The sequence below is a fragment of the Theobroma cacao genome, chromosome 9, assembly GCF_000208745.1.
Source record: "Theobroma cacao cultivar B97-61/B2 chromosome 9, Criollo_cocoa_genome_V2, whole genome shotgun sequence".
NCBI classification, from domain to species: Eukaryota; Viridiplantae; Streptophyta; class Magnoliopsida; order Malvales; family Malvaceae; genus Theobroma; species Theobroma cacao.
In genome coordinates, this window is record NC_030858.1 from 16,505,703 (window position 1) to 16,520,655 (window position 14,953).

At 31.6% G+C, this 14,953-nt stretch overlaps 1 protein-coding gene across 2 annotated transcripts; it reads right to left on the reverse strand.

Moving 5' to 3' along the window:
* On the reverse strand, window positions 5,124-10,641 carry LOC18589419 (RNA polymerase II C-terminal domain phosphatase-like 4). 2 transcript variants are annotated; one of them, XM_007014383.2, is made up of 9 exons: window positions 10,441-10,641; window positions 10,030-10,220; window positions 9,395-9,480; window positions 8,644-8,771; window positions 8,227-8,407; window positions 7,043-7,332; window positions 6,525-6,710; window positions 6,396-6,434; window positions 5,124-6,210 (listed from the first exon to the last, which is right to left on the reverse strand). In XM_007014383.2, the coding sequence occupies exons 2-9, from the start codon at window positions 10,218-10,220 to the stop codon at window positions 5,899-5,901; spliced, it is 1,413 nt and encodes a 470-aa protein (XP_007014445.2). In that variant the 5' UTR covers window positions 10,441-10,641; the 3' UTR covers window positions 5,124-5,898. The 2 variants fall into 2 exon arrangements, with proteins under 2 accessions (XP_007014445.2, XP_007014446.2); XM_007014384.2 differs by lacking the exon at window positions 10,441-10,641 and having other exon boundaries at window positions 5,899-6,210; window positions 8,644-8,759.

Here is a 14,953-nt window from a genome sequence, read left to right on the forward strand (position 1 = left end):
AATATGTTTATTATGCCATTCCTACATAAGAATGCATGTTTGCTTACTTGGGTACCTTGGAAATCGTGAAAGGACGGTATTGTACCAAATGGTACAATTAAGTTGAATTAAGCCTCGAACTAGTCCAAATAAAGATTGTAAGATGAAATTGAGAATTTTAAAACCCCAGAATGACTTAAAATGATGATTCAGAGTTCGAGGACCGATTTGGAGTCAAATTGGAATTTTCATGACCTAGGGGCAAAATGGTCATTTTGCCACCCAAGGTTAAGATGTGAGTGTTGGATGAAATTTTTGACTAAGATTGATCATTTGGAGTATAATTTGAGTTTGAGAAGTGAAGAATTTTAATTCCGGCATTTTTTCGAGCATAAGGGCAAAATAGTCATTTTGCCACCCCAGGGGCAAAATTGTAATTTTACACACCCAACACTAGTCCAGCACATGAATTTCACCCATTATTATCATGGATAATTGAAGGATTTTATGTGGTGGAGAAAGAAAGCTTAATAGTTAAGAATTTAAAAATGGACCAATGGTAAGGTGACAAGTGTCAAGCTTTATTTCTTTATTATTTTCCTTATAAATTAGCACAAAATCAGCCTAGTTCTCTTCATTATGGCCGGCCAAAGCAAGAACAAAGGAAGAAAAGAAAGAACAAGAACCCTAGGGTGAAAATTCAAGAGAAACTTGCTGGATTTCAAGTAATCAAGCAATCAAAGGTAAAATTTCTTGATTTTGACTTGTGATCTACCTTTCCCATACATGCTTTTGCATTTTCCATGGTTGAAACACAAGATATCATGAAGGATAGTGTGCTGATCAAACCCTAGGAGAGAGAATTTGATGATGATTTAGATAGATTTTTAAGATATATGGATATTTTTAGTTGTTTATGGTGTTAAGTGTAAGAATTAAGCTTGAAATTCACATATTCCTCATGAGTTCATCATCAGCCGAATCTTCCTTGTAAAGTGTTGATGGTGGATTTGATTTTATTTCAAGTGAATTGGTTAGGAAATGATGAATTATGGTGAGAAAATTAAGTAGGAAAAATCATAGTGTTGATGCACTCACCATGGCCGAATTTTTCAAGAGAAAATGTGAGGATGATTTTGCCATATTTCAAGTTATTTAATTTGTGTTTGATGATTTGGAGTATTAGGGAGTAAAATGGAATTATTTGGAGTTAAATTGGACATATTGGCCAATTAATCAAGTTATAGATCGAATTAGGCCAATACCGTTTTATTTAGGTACACAATTGAATTTGTGTAGAACACTGTGTTTAGATGATAATCCGAACAATTTGCTTTCCATTTCATACATTAGTATAGAGCCTGAATTGGTTTTATAACAATTTAGCACAAATGTAGTAAATGGCTTATTGTGCATTATGTCTAGTTGGTGAGCATTCTGGTAAAAGTAAATAGATAGTATCCGAGGATCAAGAATCACAGTACTCGAAATTCGACTCTCGAAATAGTGAGTAACCTTACTATCGTCTTAATTATCTATAATGGTTTTTATCTGATTTTGTGATTTTATGGAAAATGAGTTTAAATGGTAAATCTTTTATGTTTTATAAGCAAAATGTGATTAAATGAAAATGATTTTATAAAATTATCTTGAAATTGAAAGATGGTTTTGAAAATGGAGTAATTGGAGACTAATTGTTGTGTTATAAATCATGGTTTGAATTGAATGGCTTATGATAATATTTGCATGAATGGCTGAATTGGTATTTGTGTTGAAAATGTATGAACTGTTAATTTGCCTTGAGAGATTGTAAAATAAAATAATTGTCATGTCATGCTATTGAATTTTATTGAATTGGTGGGTTAAATATTAGTCGCTGCAGTGGACGGGTTCCGTGGACCAGCCTATTAGAGAGGCACGATAACCCTATTATATTCATACCTCAGTATGCGAGGCGCGGTTGGATAACTCCTAAGGTTAAAACTTTAGAGTTCACTTCACGCCAAACCACCACGTGAGGATGAACTCAGCTAACGCCAAGGAACGACTATGTTTTCAAAATAAAAACATGATTTATGCATACATAACTTTTTAACAGCATTGGCGGTCTCGATTGGGATAGCTCTCGGCCAAGGTATCCCTGATAACTGAGTATGAGAATGATTTTGACACGAGCCAAAGTTTTAAGAAATTCATATGTCATGTTGATTACTCGATTTATATGAATTGATTTTATTTGGTTGAAATGAGTTGAAAGGTGATGAATTACAGTATGTTAAACTATTTTATCTGTCTCCATTTACTCAGCTTTAGATATTTTAAATGGTATTTGTTTACTCACTGGGATTATATAATCTCACCACCCTCCTTTCCACCCATTTCAGGCTCAGGATAGTCGGTAGATAGCTTATTTCGTTGAGGGCTACAGTTGGACTTGCATCCTCAAAAACTGTAAGTTTACCTCTTTTGATACTTTTGATCGTTCATGGGCTCACGTGTCACTGTAAATTAAATTTTATACTTTGATTTTCTGTATTACAGTATGTATTAATTTATTTAGCTTTTATGTTACAAAAATCATTTACCGGTAACTCTATAAATATTGTTTTATAAGAAAATAGAATATTTTATTGAATATTTTTATTATATTCAAATAGTCATAATTTTATTTTAAATGAATGTTTTAGACATCTAAACTTATTTTTGATTGTGAAATATGTGTTTTCCACTCGCATACTACATTTTTAGCTAGTTTCGAGATTTTTGAAGAAAAATGACCAAAATACCCCTGTGAGAAAAAAATTATTTTTCTATTGTTTTGATTTGGAAATAGTTTATAATCTGTCAAAACATGATACTTAACAACTGTTGCTCACAGGGGAGGTGCAAAAACTGATATTAAAGCCTTCCGAGGTTCCGGTTGACATTCCGGGCGATGAATGTCTATCAGGACGTCGCAGCGGTTGTCAGGGGCTCGAGGGGAGTATCGAGTCGTGACAAATTATTTACGCAGAGTTCTATAAATATTGTTTTATAAGAAAATAAAATATTTTATGAAATATTTTTATTTAATTTGAATAGCTATAACTTCATTTTAAATTGATGGATTAGACAACGAAACTTATTTTTAGATATGAAATGGATGCTTATTACTTGTATATCATATTTTTACCAGGTTTCAAAATTTTTGGGTAAAATAACCAAAATACCCCTGTGTAGTAGAAATTACTTTTTGGTTTTTTTTTATTTGAAATTAGTCTATATTCCTTTAAAATATGATATTTAATAACTGTTGCTCGTAAGGGAGAAGTAAAATTGATGCGAAAGCCTTGCGAGATTTCGGTTGGCATTCTGAGTAAAGAATGTCAATCGAGACATCACGGCGGTTGTCACGAGCTCGAGAGGAGTGCCGAGTCATGACACACATAATGGCATTATAACTGTTATTCATTATATGCAATAAAATTAATATTTTAATATCTACATAATAGATTTCAGTAACGGTTACCCATTATGTGCATTAAAGCTATTCTCAATATTGTTATTCATTACGTGCATTAAAACATATTCTTGAGTAATTGTCTTTTCCAGCATTATAGATAGAGCTTTCACAGTTCATTTTGGAGGAGATTTTACAAAGCTAGTACAACACATTTTCACTCAGAGCTTCTATCTCTAAATTCTCTATCTCTAATTCTCTTTTACTCACTAATTCTCTACCTATTCTCTTCCACCTACCACAACACTCAATACTCAAAGACTGCTCTAATCATCCTCTTCATCAGCTCTGATACATCTTTTTACTTATCAACACTTCTTTTCTCCTTCTCATGAGAACCTCTTTACAACTAGTATTTTTTGTAGCTTAAGCTACTGATTATACTCAAACCACAATTGGTTATGCTGTAAGGGTGCTAGCTAGATTTACATGTAAACTAAATTTTGAGCATTGAGTAAAATTAATTATGTAATGAGATATTTATGAAAGACTTTAAGTTTGGTATATTTAATCAAAAGAATCTTTCTATACTAAAAGGATATAGTGATGCGAATTTGGAATGCTTTGGTTAGGGATTCTTTGTTTACCATGGGCTGTGTGTTTACATTAGGTGGTCGAGCAATTTATTGGAAGTCTAAGCGCAACAAATCATAAGAAACTATACCATGGATGCTGAACTTATAGCATTGGCCTCAATCTGTACTGAAGAAATAGGTTGGTTGCATGATCTTTCATCTGAAATTCCAATTAGGGAAAAACCAATACACTTGTGTAATACATTATAATAGAACAACAACATGGTAGACGTAACAATAAATAATGCAATAGAAGCTCCAAATTATAAGAAGAAATTAACTTAGTTATGTAAAATCTCATATAACTAATGATACCATTAATGTTGATTTATTCAAAGTGGCAGTGTCTTAAAGATATTTTGAAAAAAACCTCTAGCTACAGAATGGATCTAGATGACATTGAGGAGGATGGGACCTTAAGCCCAAAGAAGAATAAAAATCAACTATGAGACTACCTTAACTAGTGATTGGAGATCTCAAGAATTAGGTTCAATGGAAAAACAAATCACAAAGTGGTTTGAATGACATGCATATTAAATAAACATAAAAATCCATGCTTTACGGTGTAGTGCACGTATCTTGTAATTGTAAAAGTTGAGTGTGTCTATAGCTCATTCACGGGGATGTAGAGCTACATGAGCACCCTTGATGGTTTCGCCTCTACAAGTGGGGAAGGGAGGCCGCTTCCTATGAGAATTTGGACTAATTCTCTACAACGCTCATTAATATTGGTAAAAAAGCCCATGGCCAAAATGTGCTGGCTAAAGAAGCTAACGGTACGACATTGGAGATCTATGATGTAATACTTTGTTTTCCTTGAGCAGCTTATATATATATACGACGAACATACCTTATACTTCAGTTTTCATGGGTAGGGGTGTCTTTATTTTATCTATCTTACACCAAATTTTGAAAAGCAGAAGTTTGGCCCTAGTTCTTAATTGTGGTAGAATCTATAATAATGAAATTGATTTTCATGGTTTTTAAACTTGCCTTCAGGTATGCAAGGGCCATCACTTTCTAAGCACTTCATAAGAGTCATGAACTAGCAATACGAGCAGAGAAAGAGAGGCAAGTAAAAGAATTCGAATGTAAAGCTTTACAAGTACAACTAGTGATTTCTGTTAGACTATTTTAAAGGTTAGCATAAGCCATTAACAATTTAATACAAGTAAAAATCCGCTAAAATCATATCCCGCCGAGAAATCTGGAGAACTAAAAACCCGCCATAAGCTGAGGAATCAGCTGCACTGCACGCCAGTAGCAACGTGTCCATCCCCTGACTCAAGCCTCACCACATCAACACTCACAACAGGAACCAGCCATCCACTTTTCATTATATAAAAGAAACTAACTTGGCCTTAGATTCGAGACTTTCGTTCCTTCTGTCCATCGACATGGTGAACCACTAAGAGAACGAGAGCACCAGTGTCATATTTACAAAACTAGACTATGACCCGTGCATTGCACATGAGCCTCATTGCAGCTCTTTTTCTCTTCAATACATTTTTTCCTTTTTTTTTACGGCCTCCACGTGGCTAAATCAGGAAGCCCCTTTGGGCCTTCCTTATACCATGTAATAGATTTTGGCACCCTAGATAAATTTTTGCTACCGATTCCAATGACATCGCCCACGCTTTTTAAGTGCTGACGTAGTTAAGTCTCACATTTACAAATTCTGGTGCCCTAGAAAATTTCTGCTATCAGTTAAACGACAACCTAAATACTTCCAAGTGCTGATTTAGTGAGGTAATCAAAGAACCAACTCAAACTACCAAACTGTGGAAGCAACTCCTCTAAAACATCAGCCGATATGGAGGGCTTAATGCCTACTTAAAAAACGGATCATTGATTCTTTCCTTGGCTAACGGGAAAGTTCTCTTCAGGCTGCTTCTGCCACAAATAATTTGTAGCTTCTATCCACCGTGGATGGACCAAAAACTTCTTCTCCTTCACTGCCCAGCGAGACTTTTCTGTCCCAGCATCTGTTGAAACAACATGTGTAACTGAAAGGTCAGTTTCTGTTGAGCAAGTAGCTCCTAACTGCTCTGCCATCTTCCACAGAGGATGACTCTCTGCTGGGAAATTTGTCGGGAAAACATGGCTGAAAACAATTTTACACCCTTTGAGCACTTCCTCCCGAACTGTTTTCAACACCTGTAGAGCAAAAGAGGAAAGGCTCAAGTTGAACTAAATCAAATGATGCAGATCCTCCAAAATTAAAATAATATTCAATCAATAAAAAGTTTGGTGGCTGGAAAACAACCCAATTGTGAAATTTTAAAAATTAAAAAATGCCAACATGCATATTTTGAATCTCAAGGCCATGACAAAAAGTATACCTGCCTGACGTCTCTGCTAGCAAGATTGCAATCAAGTTCCTGCAAGAAGTTTCTTATCAATAAAATCAAGCAAAACTTACAACACAACATAACTTATAAAAAATAACATCTATAAGTAATAATACGCACATCAAAGAACATGTGGTGGATTTGCCTAAGTGCTTTAAGAACCGAAGCAAGTGCTCCATCAGGCTCACTTTCGTCACTCTTCAACTGAGAAAGTGACTTGCATTTGTAGCCAAATTGATGACAACTTGAAGCAAAGTAATGATATCTTTCCATCAGTATCAAATTGTCTTTGTGCTTCATCCATGCCTAAAATAAAAAAAGACAGCAACAACAGAAAATTAGAAAATTATCCAATCTTTTTGGTGTTTTATCAAAGTTCCTCCATCAATACCATTCTCCCCCTCCCCCAATTCTACTTTAGTTATCTAGGACAAATATTAACTCTCACTGACCAAATTATTGTCAACTTTATATATAAACCTATTTTTAATTCATGTACATTTTTGTTACAAAAAAAGAGGGAAAATTAACATATTAAACATTCTGGGAAAATTCATGCATAACGATTAATTACTTACTGAAATGCACTTACAACTTATAAGTAGATATCAATGGTAGCTTCTTAAAGATACACTTACATTTTCTGTATCATCAAGGATCACAACAGCACTCTCTTGCCCTAGTACTACATCAAGACCCTTTTGGTGTTTCTGGGTGCCATCATCTCTTGAAATCACTCTATCACTGAAGTACTCTCTTCTGGGGTCAAGCAGTTTAGCCATTTCTAATGCATAGGGTCTATCACCCATTGTGTAAATATACATCTCAAACATTTCACTTGCTTCTTTGAGAAATGTACGGACAAAGGGCCTCAATTTGGTCATCATATGCATAAAGTCCAACATGAAGAGGCTGCCTCTTGAAACATCTGTCCATAGAAGACCAGAGTGCACAAAGAGTGTAAATCCACTACACTAGCCAGATGACATGATATAAAGGAAGAAGAAAGGCAAAGTATGAACACCAAATAGTACACATCAAAAAATTGAAACTCATTAGGGATTTCAAGCAACACATATGATAAGGAAGTAAACACAAACTGGCTAGCTTAACTTTATTAAACTGTTGGTTTCTTCTAATTCATGTTTCTTGTTAATATCCTGAGAATTACAATAATTTAAATTCAGGATACTTTGTCCTCAGAAAGCATCACATTTAATATATAGCACCAAGTTCAATTAATTCTTTAATAGTTAATTTGTGTCTCTAAATTTGTTTTTTAAAACCATAACTTCAATGTTATCTTTTGGCAGCAATTCATTCTCTTGGTCCAAATGTTATTTCTTATTCCAGACCATGGCATTCTCCACCAAAATATAATCCATTCCATAAAACTTTCCAACAAAAAATTTAATGCATCCCATAAAACTGTTGCCAATAATTTAATCCCAAAAAAAGGGGTACATAAGCTTGGTCCACGTAAAAGCACTAGGTTACATTTTCTTGCGTTAAAAATTTCACCTAACTTTGAAAATTTGAATAAAAATAATGCACCATATACAAACAAAAAAATGTCAGTAAAAACATACCCAAATATTTTTTCCATTCATAGGCTCAGCTGGTTTATGTTAATACTCACCAACAAGATCTGAAGCATAGGTTGTTTGCCACATAAAATCCAACACATGCAAGCTGAAATAATAAAGCTAGTGGCCTAAAAAAAATGGCATCTCACACATATATATACCAAGCATTGGAATTCAAACAAAAATGCAGTACCACAGTATGGAAAGCAGAAATTAAAGAGTTTAACAAAACATACCTTGAAGGGAATCAGATTGACCCTTCAAATATTCTTCATCAGGTGTTAGGTGCATGAGCTGAGTAGAATTAAGCAGTGTGTGATCTAAATCAAGGACTAAATAAAGCTTCTTATGACGTAACAAATTTTTCATGTCTGTGCTGCGTAATCGAACAATTTCATCGTTACCAAGCCTTAAACCCTGCATGAACAATTGCTCCCCACATCTTAGTCTAGAGATAATCAATAAAGAGCACAGCTAAATGATTCTCATTTGTATGATTGGAAACAAATGCTGTGAATGCCAGAGAAAAATTTTTGAATGACTGATCATAGCTAATCAGAAAGACATCATGCCTCAACACATAAAATAATAAAATAAAGAAATAGTGGCAGATAGAAGATAATTCCATAAGCCGTCATTTCAAAAGTGAATACCTTATGTATATACCCAAATGTTACACCAGATTCATCATCCAACCTTTGCCCACAAAGGATGCACATTTGTCCGAAAGAACCTGGATGTGTACATATATCCTTCTTCAAGGACAGTTCTGCATGTATAACTTGTCAAATAGCAAAAACAAATAAAAAAATAAATAAGTAAACTGAAATTAAACTTAAATGGTTGATAGATGCAAAATATGTATGTAAACCTTTTTCTCATTTTCATTTGTAACAGTAATTTCAAAGTGATATAGGATGCATATGCAACTTTATCAGTGGCCTGTGATGTCTGTAGAAAGAGATATTTATCCTTGTCCACAAGCCATTTTCTTTTAGGCATTTCAACAGTAGTTTCTAGGAAAAAAGTGACCGTCGAAGAAAGAAAGCTTGTGCGGATGAATGCACACATTATTTAGACAGCACCATTCACAAGCAACTTCCATCAAGCTTAACAAATAAAGCGAATCGAGGTTTTAAAGCTTTGGAAGTTTTAGTACTGCAATCCATCAAAACAGACAATTCATATTTGAGCATTTACCCATAGTACACTAGATTAAAAGTAAAGTATATACTAGTTCCAGCCTATAAATTGATCTTGTGCTGTATCTCCTAGATGCCATTGAGAACTTAAGACACTTCTGACGATGTCACCAGGTAGTTAAGTGTGCTGAAGTTCAGAGAGTGAAAGGGATCAGGGTTCCAATTAAACTAGAGGGCCAGCCAATCAATTAAAGAACTTTACCTATCTTGTCCTCTATCAAACCCTGAGAGGTTGATCCCTGAGATTCTTCAAGGTCTTCCAACTTCTCAGTCTTGCACCTTTTGTTCCTGCAAGTTAATTTGAAAGAAGAACTTTAGTTTAACCAGTGAATTTTATAAACAAAAAGGAATAAAGGCACCAAGTTTGATTCAAATATCAAATGACATATTTAATAAGATGCTAAAATGATTATTACTCCTCAACTCTATCAATAACATAGCCAAAAGAACACGAAATTCATCACCATAGTAGCTCTTAAATCAATTGGAAACAAACCTAGACTCCAAAATCTCTTTTAACAATTCCTCAAGTTTATCTATGTACATTAACTGATACCTATCTAAAGAGGATTCAATAAAATACCATATTACAAATTTATAGGAACTAAACCAAGGAAAGGCTTATGCTACTTGTATCCTTAGAAAACCTCGTGGGTCTTAAAATTATCACACTTTTCATGTAATAAAAGAAAATAAATGAATTTTTTTGAATAACATACTAAATAAAATAGTAAGACTTTCCCAATGAACATTAAAAAACAAAAAAGAATACATCACTTTTCCTTTTTTTTTTATAGAAACTATAATAAATAAAGTTTAATCTTCCTAGCAAAGTACCTTTGACTATCAAGGTCATCATCATCATCATCATCATCATCATTATTATCATTATTATTATCACCATCAGCTTCTACATCTTCTTCGTCTGGTGATGAACCAGAAGAACCGACTTCCAGCTCAGCATCAAGCAATGCGGCAAAGTCATCGCTGCTAGACGAGTGTACTGGGGAATCAGTTACGAGACTCATCTGAAAATCACAGAGGCAATTAAAAACAGTTTAATTTCACACAAAGAAGAAAAATCAAAATGGCAAGAATCTATCTAATCTCTTCAAAATCACGAATGATCACCACCCATTAAAACTAAACCCATCACCTTTTGGAAGAATTAAAAACACCCAGATTAAAATAACACAATAAATACATAATAAATCAATTCCAAATTCAATTCAGCAAAGATTCAATTACCTGCTTTAATGGATTGTTAGAGAGAGAAAGAAAAATATGTCTTTCTTTTTTGGAGAGGAAGAGGTGGGTGATACGGACAGAATAGATTTCGAGGTAATTAATACAGTTTTCGAGGTGGGTGATGGCGCCGGGAACCGAGGAAGGGAGAGGGTTGGCTGCTCGGGTTAGTGGGAGAAGAACGGGGATAGCAAAAATGACAGAAAAGAGAAACGGAGTTGGCTGTTAGGGTTAGGTTAATATTTTATAGGAAGATCAAAACTACGTCGTTTAGATACCAAAAAAAAAAGAAGTGGGTCGGATTCACCCAAGCCCAACTTGGATCAGCTTTAGGCTTGGCAGATTTGGGTCAAACCCAACAACAATTGAGACGTTTCTTAACCCATTGTTTTATCTTTTAAGTATTTATTTTATTTATGTAATTTCCATCTTTTATGCATGAATTAAATTTATGAAATTACTTTAAAAAATATTTAAGGATAAAAAATAAAAAATTAATTGAATAAATTTAATAATCATTTACCAAATTATTGGGCAATCCCAATGTTATTTTCACAAGGTGGATTAATTCTAAATAATTAGAAAGGCATACAATAAAAAAATAGTAATTAAAATTGAAGATAATTTGCAGCATTTTATCATTAAAATTAAGAAAATTCTAATAAGTTAATTAATAGTCATTTCATTTTAATAATTTTATTATATAAATTATGTAGTTTATGAATAATTACTTTCAATGTATTACATTTTCTCAATTTTAATTTTTTTGTGTTTCTAGAATCATCATAATTAACAAAATATGATTATATTAATATTACCATATATTAAGATATAAAAAAATTAAATCATTTTAAAAATTAAAAATTATTTAAATAAAAATTTTTGTTTTAACAGCAAGGCATGGAAAAAAATTACAAAAATATTAGTATTTTAAAATAATTATCTTTAATTTATTATTGTTACTATTTTTTATAGTATTTTTAAATCTAAAATTACTCCTTTTTACTATTATTACTTTTATTTATAATATTATGAAATTTAAAATTCTTTATCATAAATATTTGAAAAGAATGACACTTAGGCGAAGCCTGGGCTCCACTCTAGTGACATGTAACTTCGAAATTGATTGTCTTAGTTTCATTTTTAAATCCATTACACAATTAAGCACACTTTTTTTACTATGGTCGCAAGAAACGTTGACCACTAGATTTGGTTGAAAGGAGTGATAGATTGGTGCTCCATTGTGTCGATCGTATCTCTAGTGGCCGAGCAACAGAAAAAGAATGAAAAGAAGAAAAAGAAAAACAAAGAAATGAGTAAAAATTAGAGAAAAATTAAATTAAAATTATATTTTAAATAAGTTATAAATTATCAATATAGTTATTATAAAAAAAAATTAAAAATTATTAAAAAAATAGCAAGTTCCATAAAGAACCCTTGTGGTACGACATTTTATCAAATAACACCCTGAGTTTTTTTTTTTCAAATGAAACCTTATATTGTACTATTATTCCTAAAATAGTATATTTGGTTCGCGGAATAGAACAAAGAGGAAATAGAATGACTATTATGTGATAATGGAATAAGATAGGAATAACTATTGTTGAGCTTGGTTTATGAAATGGAATAAGGTAGGAATGGCTACATGACTTATTCCAATATTTGGTTACTAAAAATAACTTTGGAATAACAAAGGAATAGTTGATAAGAAGATAAAAATACCCTTTATTGTAATATTTGATTTTTAATTTAAAATATATATCNTTTTAATTTAAAATATTTTATTTTTAATAATTTATTTAAAATATTATTTAATTTTTTAATATAATTATTTATTTTTAATTTATTTTATTTTTATAATGTTAATAATTTATATTTCATTTAAAATATTAATATTTTATAATTAAATATTAGTACCATTATTTTATTTTATTCGTTATTTTTAAAATCTTAAAAATTTATAATTAAAATTTAATTTAATTTTTAAATTAAAATATTAATTATTATACTTTATATTAAAATTTTAATTTGATTTTTAAATTTAAAATATTAATTTTCATAATTTATATTAAAATTTTAGTGTAATGACCCGTTCTTACCACCGTTATCACGCGCAAGTTGTATAGGCATATCTATGCAATCCAACTAGCCTTTTAAATATTTTTGTTTTATCAATATATTATTTTCCGTATATCCTCCTACTACTCCAATTGATTTTATTAAATATCAATATATCATATATTTATGCACCAGTATCACGCATCAAATAATGTTAACAAAATTCTCCACCACACATCAAATTCCAAAATAAATTTTACCAAGTACTTATACCTCCTTTCTTTTTTAAATAATACAACTCCAAAGTTAGTGTCATAACATCAAAGGGCTTCGACTTGAAATGGTTTAGATACATTACTTCAAATAAATTAAAAAAAGTGACTCGATCACTCGACAGTGGAGTGAAACAAGGGAAAACTAGGAGATGCAAATTAACCTACACAGCTGCAGAAAATATATATATATCGTCGTCAACGATGTTCCCAACTATTTATTTATCTGCACAATAATATATGTGGGTAAATCTCACAAATTCAGTGATCATTGGTTTAGTGAGCAAGTGATGAGGGAAAACAAACATAAAGATGAAATATTTATAAATCTAGGAGTAAGCAATTGATGACTCTATGGAATAAGTTATTTGGACTTAATTTTGATAGTAATTTAGTTTCATTTTTGTAGTAATGTATAGAAATTAGTAAGTTTTATTTAAATTATTGTAAGTTAATTAATTTAGGTGAGTCAATCTAATCTTAGTTAATACTATATTTAATTTGGTGTTAATGTAATTAAGATAAGTTGTTATTGATTTAATTATGCTTTTGTAGGTGTTTAATGAAGGAAGACTTTTAATGGAAGAAGGAAAGCAATTTTGAGGTGTAGGTTTTTAATGCACATGTTTTGATATTTCGACCATAACTTTCTCTACATAGCTTCAAATGAGATGATTCTTAACCCATTGGAAAGATAAGAGAAAAATATACTACTTTCATGTTTACCACCTCACCCAGTTCGGTTGGGAAGGTGGTTAAAAATCTTGTTAAATTTGAAGCACTATAACAGTCGTAAAGCAATTACGATTTTTGGTAATTAATTGGTCAAGGCATCAGCTTTGGTGGAGGTAGGCTACGGCTCACATAGTTTGATGAGAAAATCCTAATTGGAATTGATTTCTTTCTTCAACCAACTTGACTTAACTTCAAAGCCCTATAAAAATAACCTTTTGGAGGACATTTAAAGAGAAAAACGCAATACCAGATCGAAAGTTGAGAATCAAGCCACAAAGTCATTAAAGCTTAGAAGAATTCGAGAGATTCAAGAAGATTTGGAAGATTAAGATTACAATTATTAGGTTTTATTATCTTTTTGTTATTCTTTTATTTCCTTAATTTGATTATAATGTTTAAACTTAATTTGATGATATTATGTGACTTAATAGGGAACTAAATTAATTATCTAAGATTATAATTGAACTCAATACATAGTCTGATTTATTTATCTCTCTTTTTCTTATGTTTGATGATTTTAAAGTTGTTTATTTTTATTCTATTCTTAATGCTTCTAATTACATAATCACTAATTAGATTGAATTTGAAACTTAAGTTGAATCTCGACTAAAGAGATTTAGGTAAACCTTAAATAGAATAGCGTATGATCGTATGTACTTAGTTGATTAGGTGGTTTGATTTGTAATAGGATAGACATACACCTGTAAGCCATATATAGCCAAGATTAAAGCACGAACTTAATAAACCTTTCTTTAAATTAATTTGCATAAACATAGAGTAAATTAATTGTGAGAGATTTTTTATAAAAAAACTCGACAGAGACTTGTAAATAAATTAAGACTTTATGTTAGCAACTTAATTCATTAAACAAAGTTAAGAGAGAGATACAATAATCAAATAAAGTATTGAGGGACATCATAATCTTAGGTCTAAAGTCAATCAAATTTAAAAAAGTAGTTTTGCTGAGTAAATTTAGATTAGTTTTAGTTTTTAAGTTTGATTATATTTTGCTTGTTAATTCAATTTATAATGTTTGGATAAAATTAGGGTGTGTAATTTTAGTAATTAATAGTAACAATTAATTTAATTCCTTATGGGATCGACTCTTTACTCATCATTATATTATCTTTGTGATACATATGCTTGCGTGGGTAGAAAATTGAACAACAAGTTTTTAGTGTCATTGTTGAAGAGTTAATTTTTGGTTCTTTCTTATTAATATTAATACCAAGCATTCTTAATTTTAATGTCACGATCCGGAACTCCCATCGGGCCAGTGACAACCGACGCGATGTCCCGATAAGCACTTATTACCCCGAATGCCGATCGAAACCCCGCAAGGCTTAGCATCAACTTTCGCATCTCCCCGGTGAGCGACAGTTATTAAATCTCGCATTTCAAGAAATCATAAGTTGTTTCCAACTCAAAACAATAAAAATATTATTTTCTAG

Coding starts and splice junctions, on each gene's coding strand:
- LOC18589419 (XM_007014383.2), bottom strand. CDS start 10,220: ATGAGTCTCGTAACTGATTCCCCAGTACACTCGTCTAGCAGCGATGAC. Junction 6,711..7,042: donor TCCTTGATGATACAGAAAAT/GTAAGTGTATCT, acceptor TTTTTATTTTAG/GCATGGATGAAGCACAAAGA. Junction 6,435..6,524: donor TCCACCACATGTTCTTTGAT/GTGCGTATTATT, acceptor AACTTCTTGCAG/GAACTTGATTGCAATCTTGC.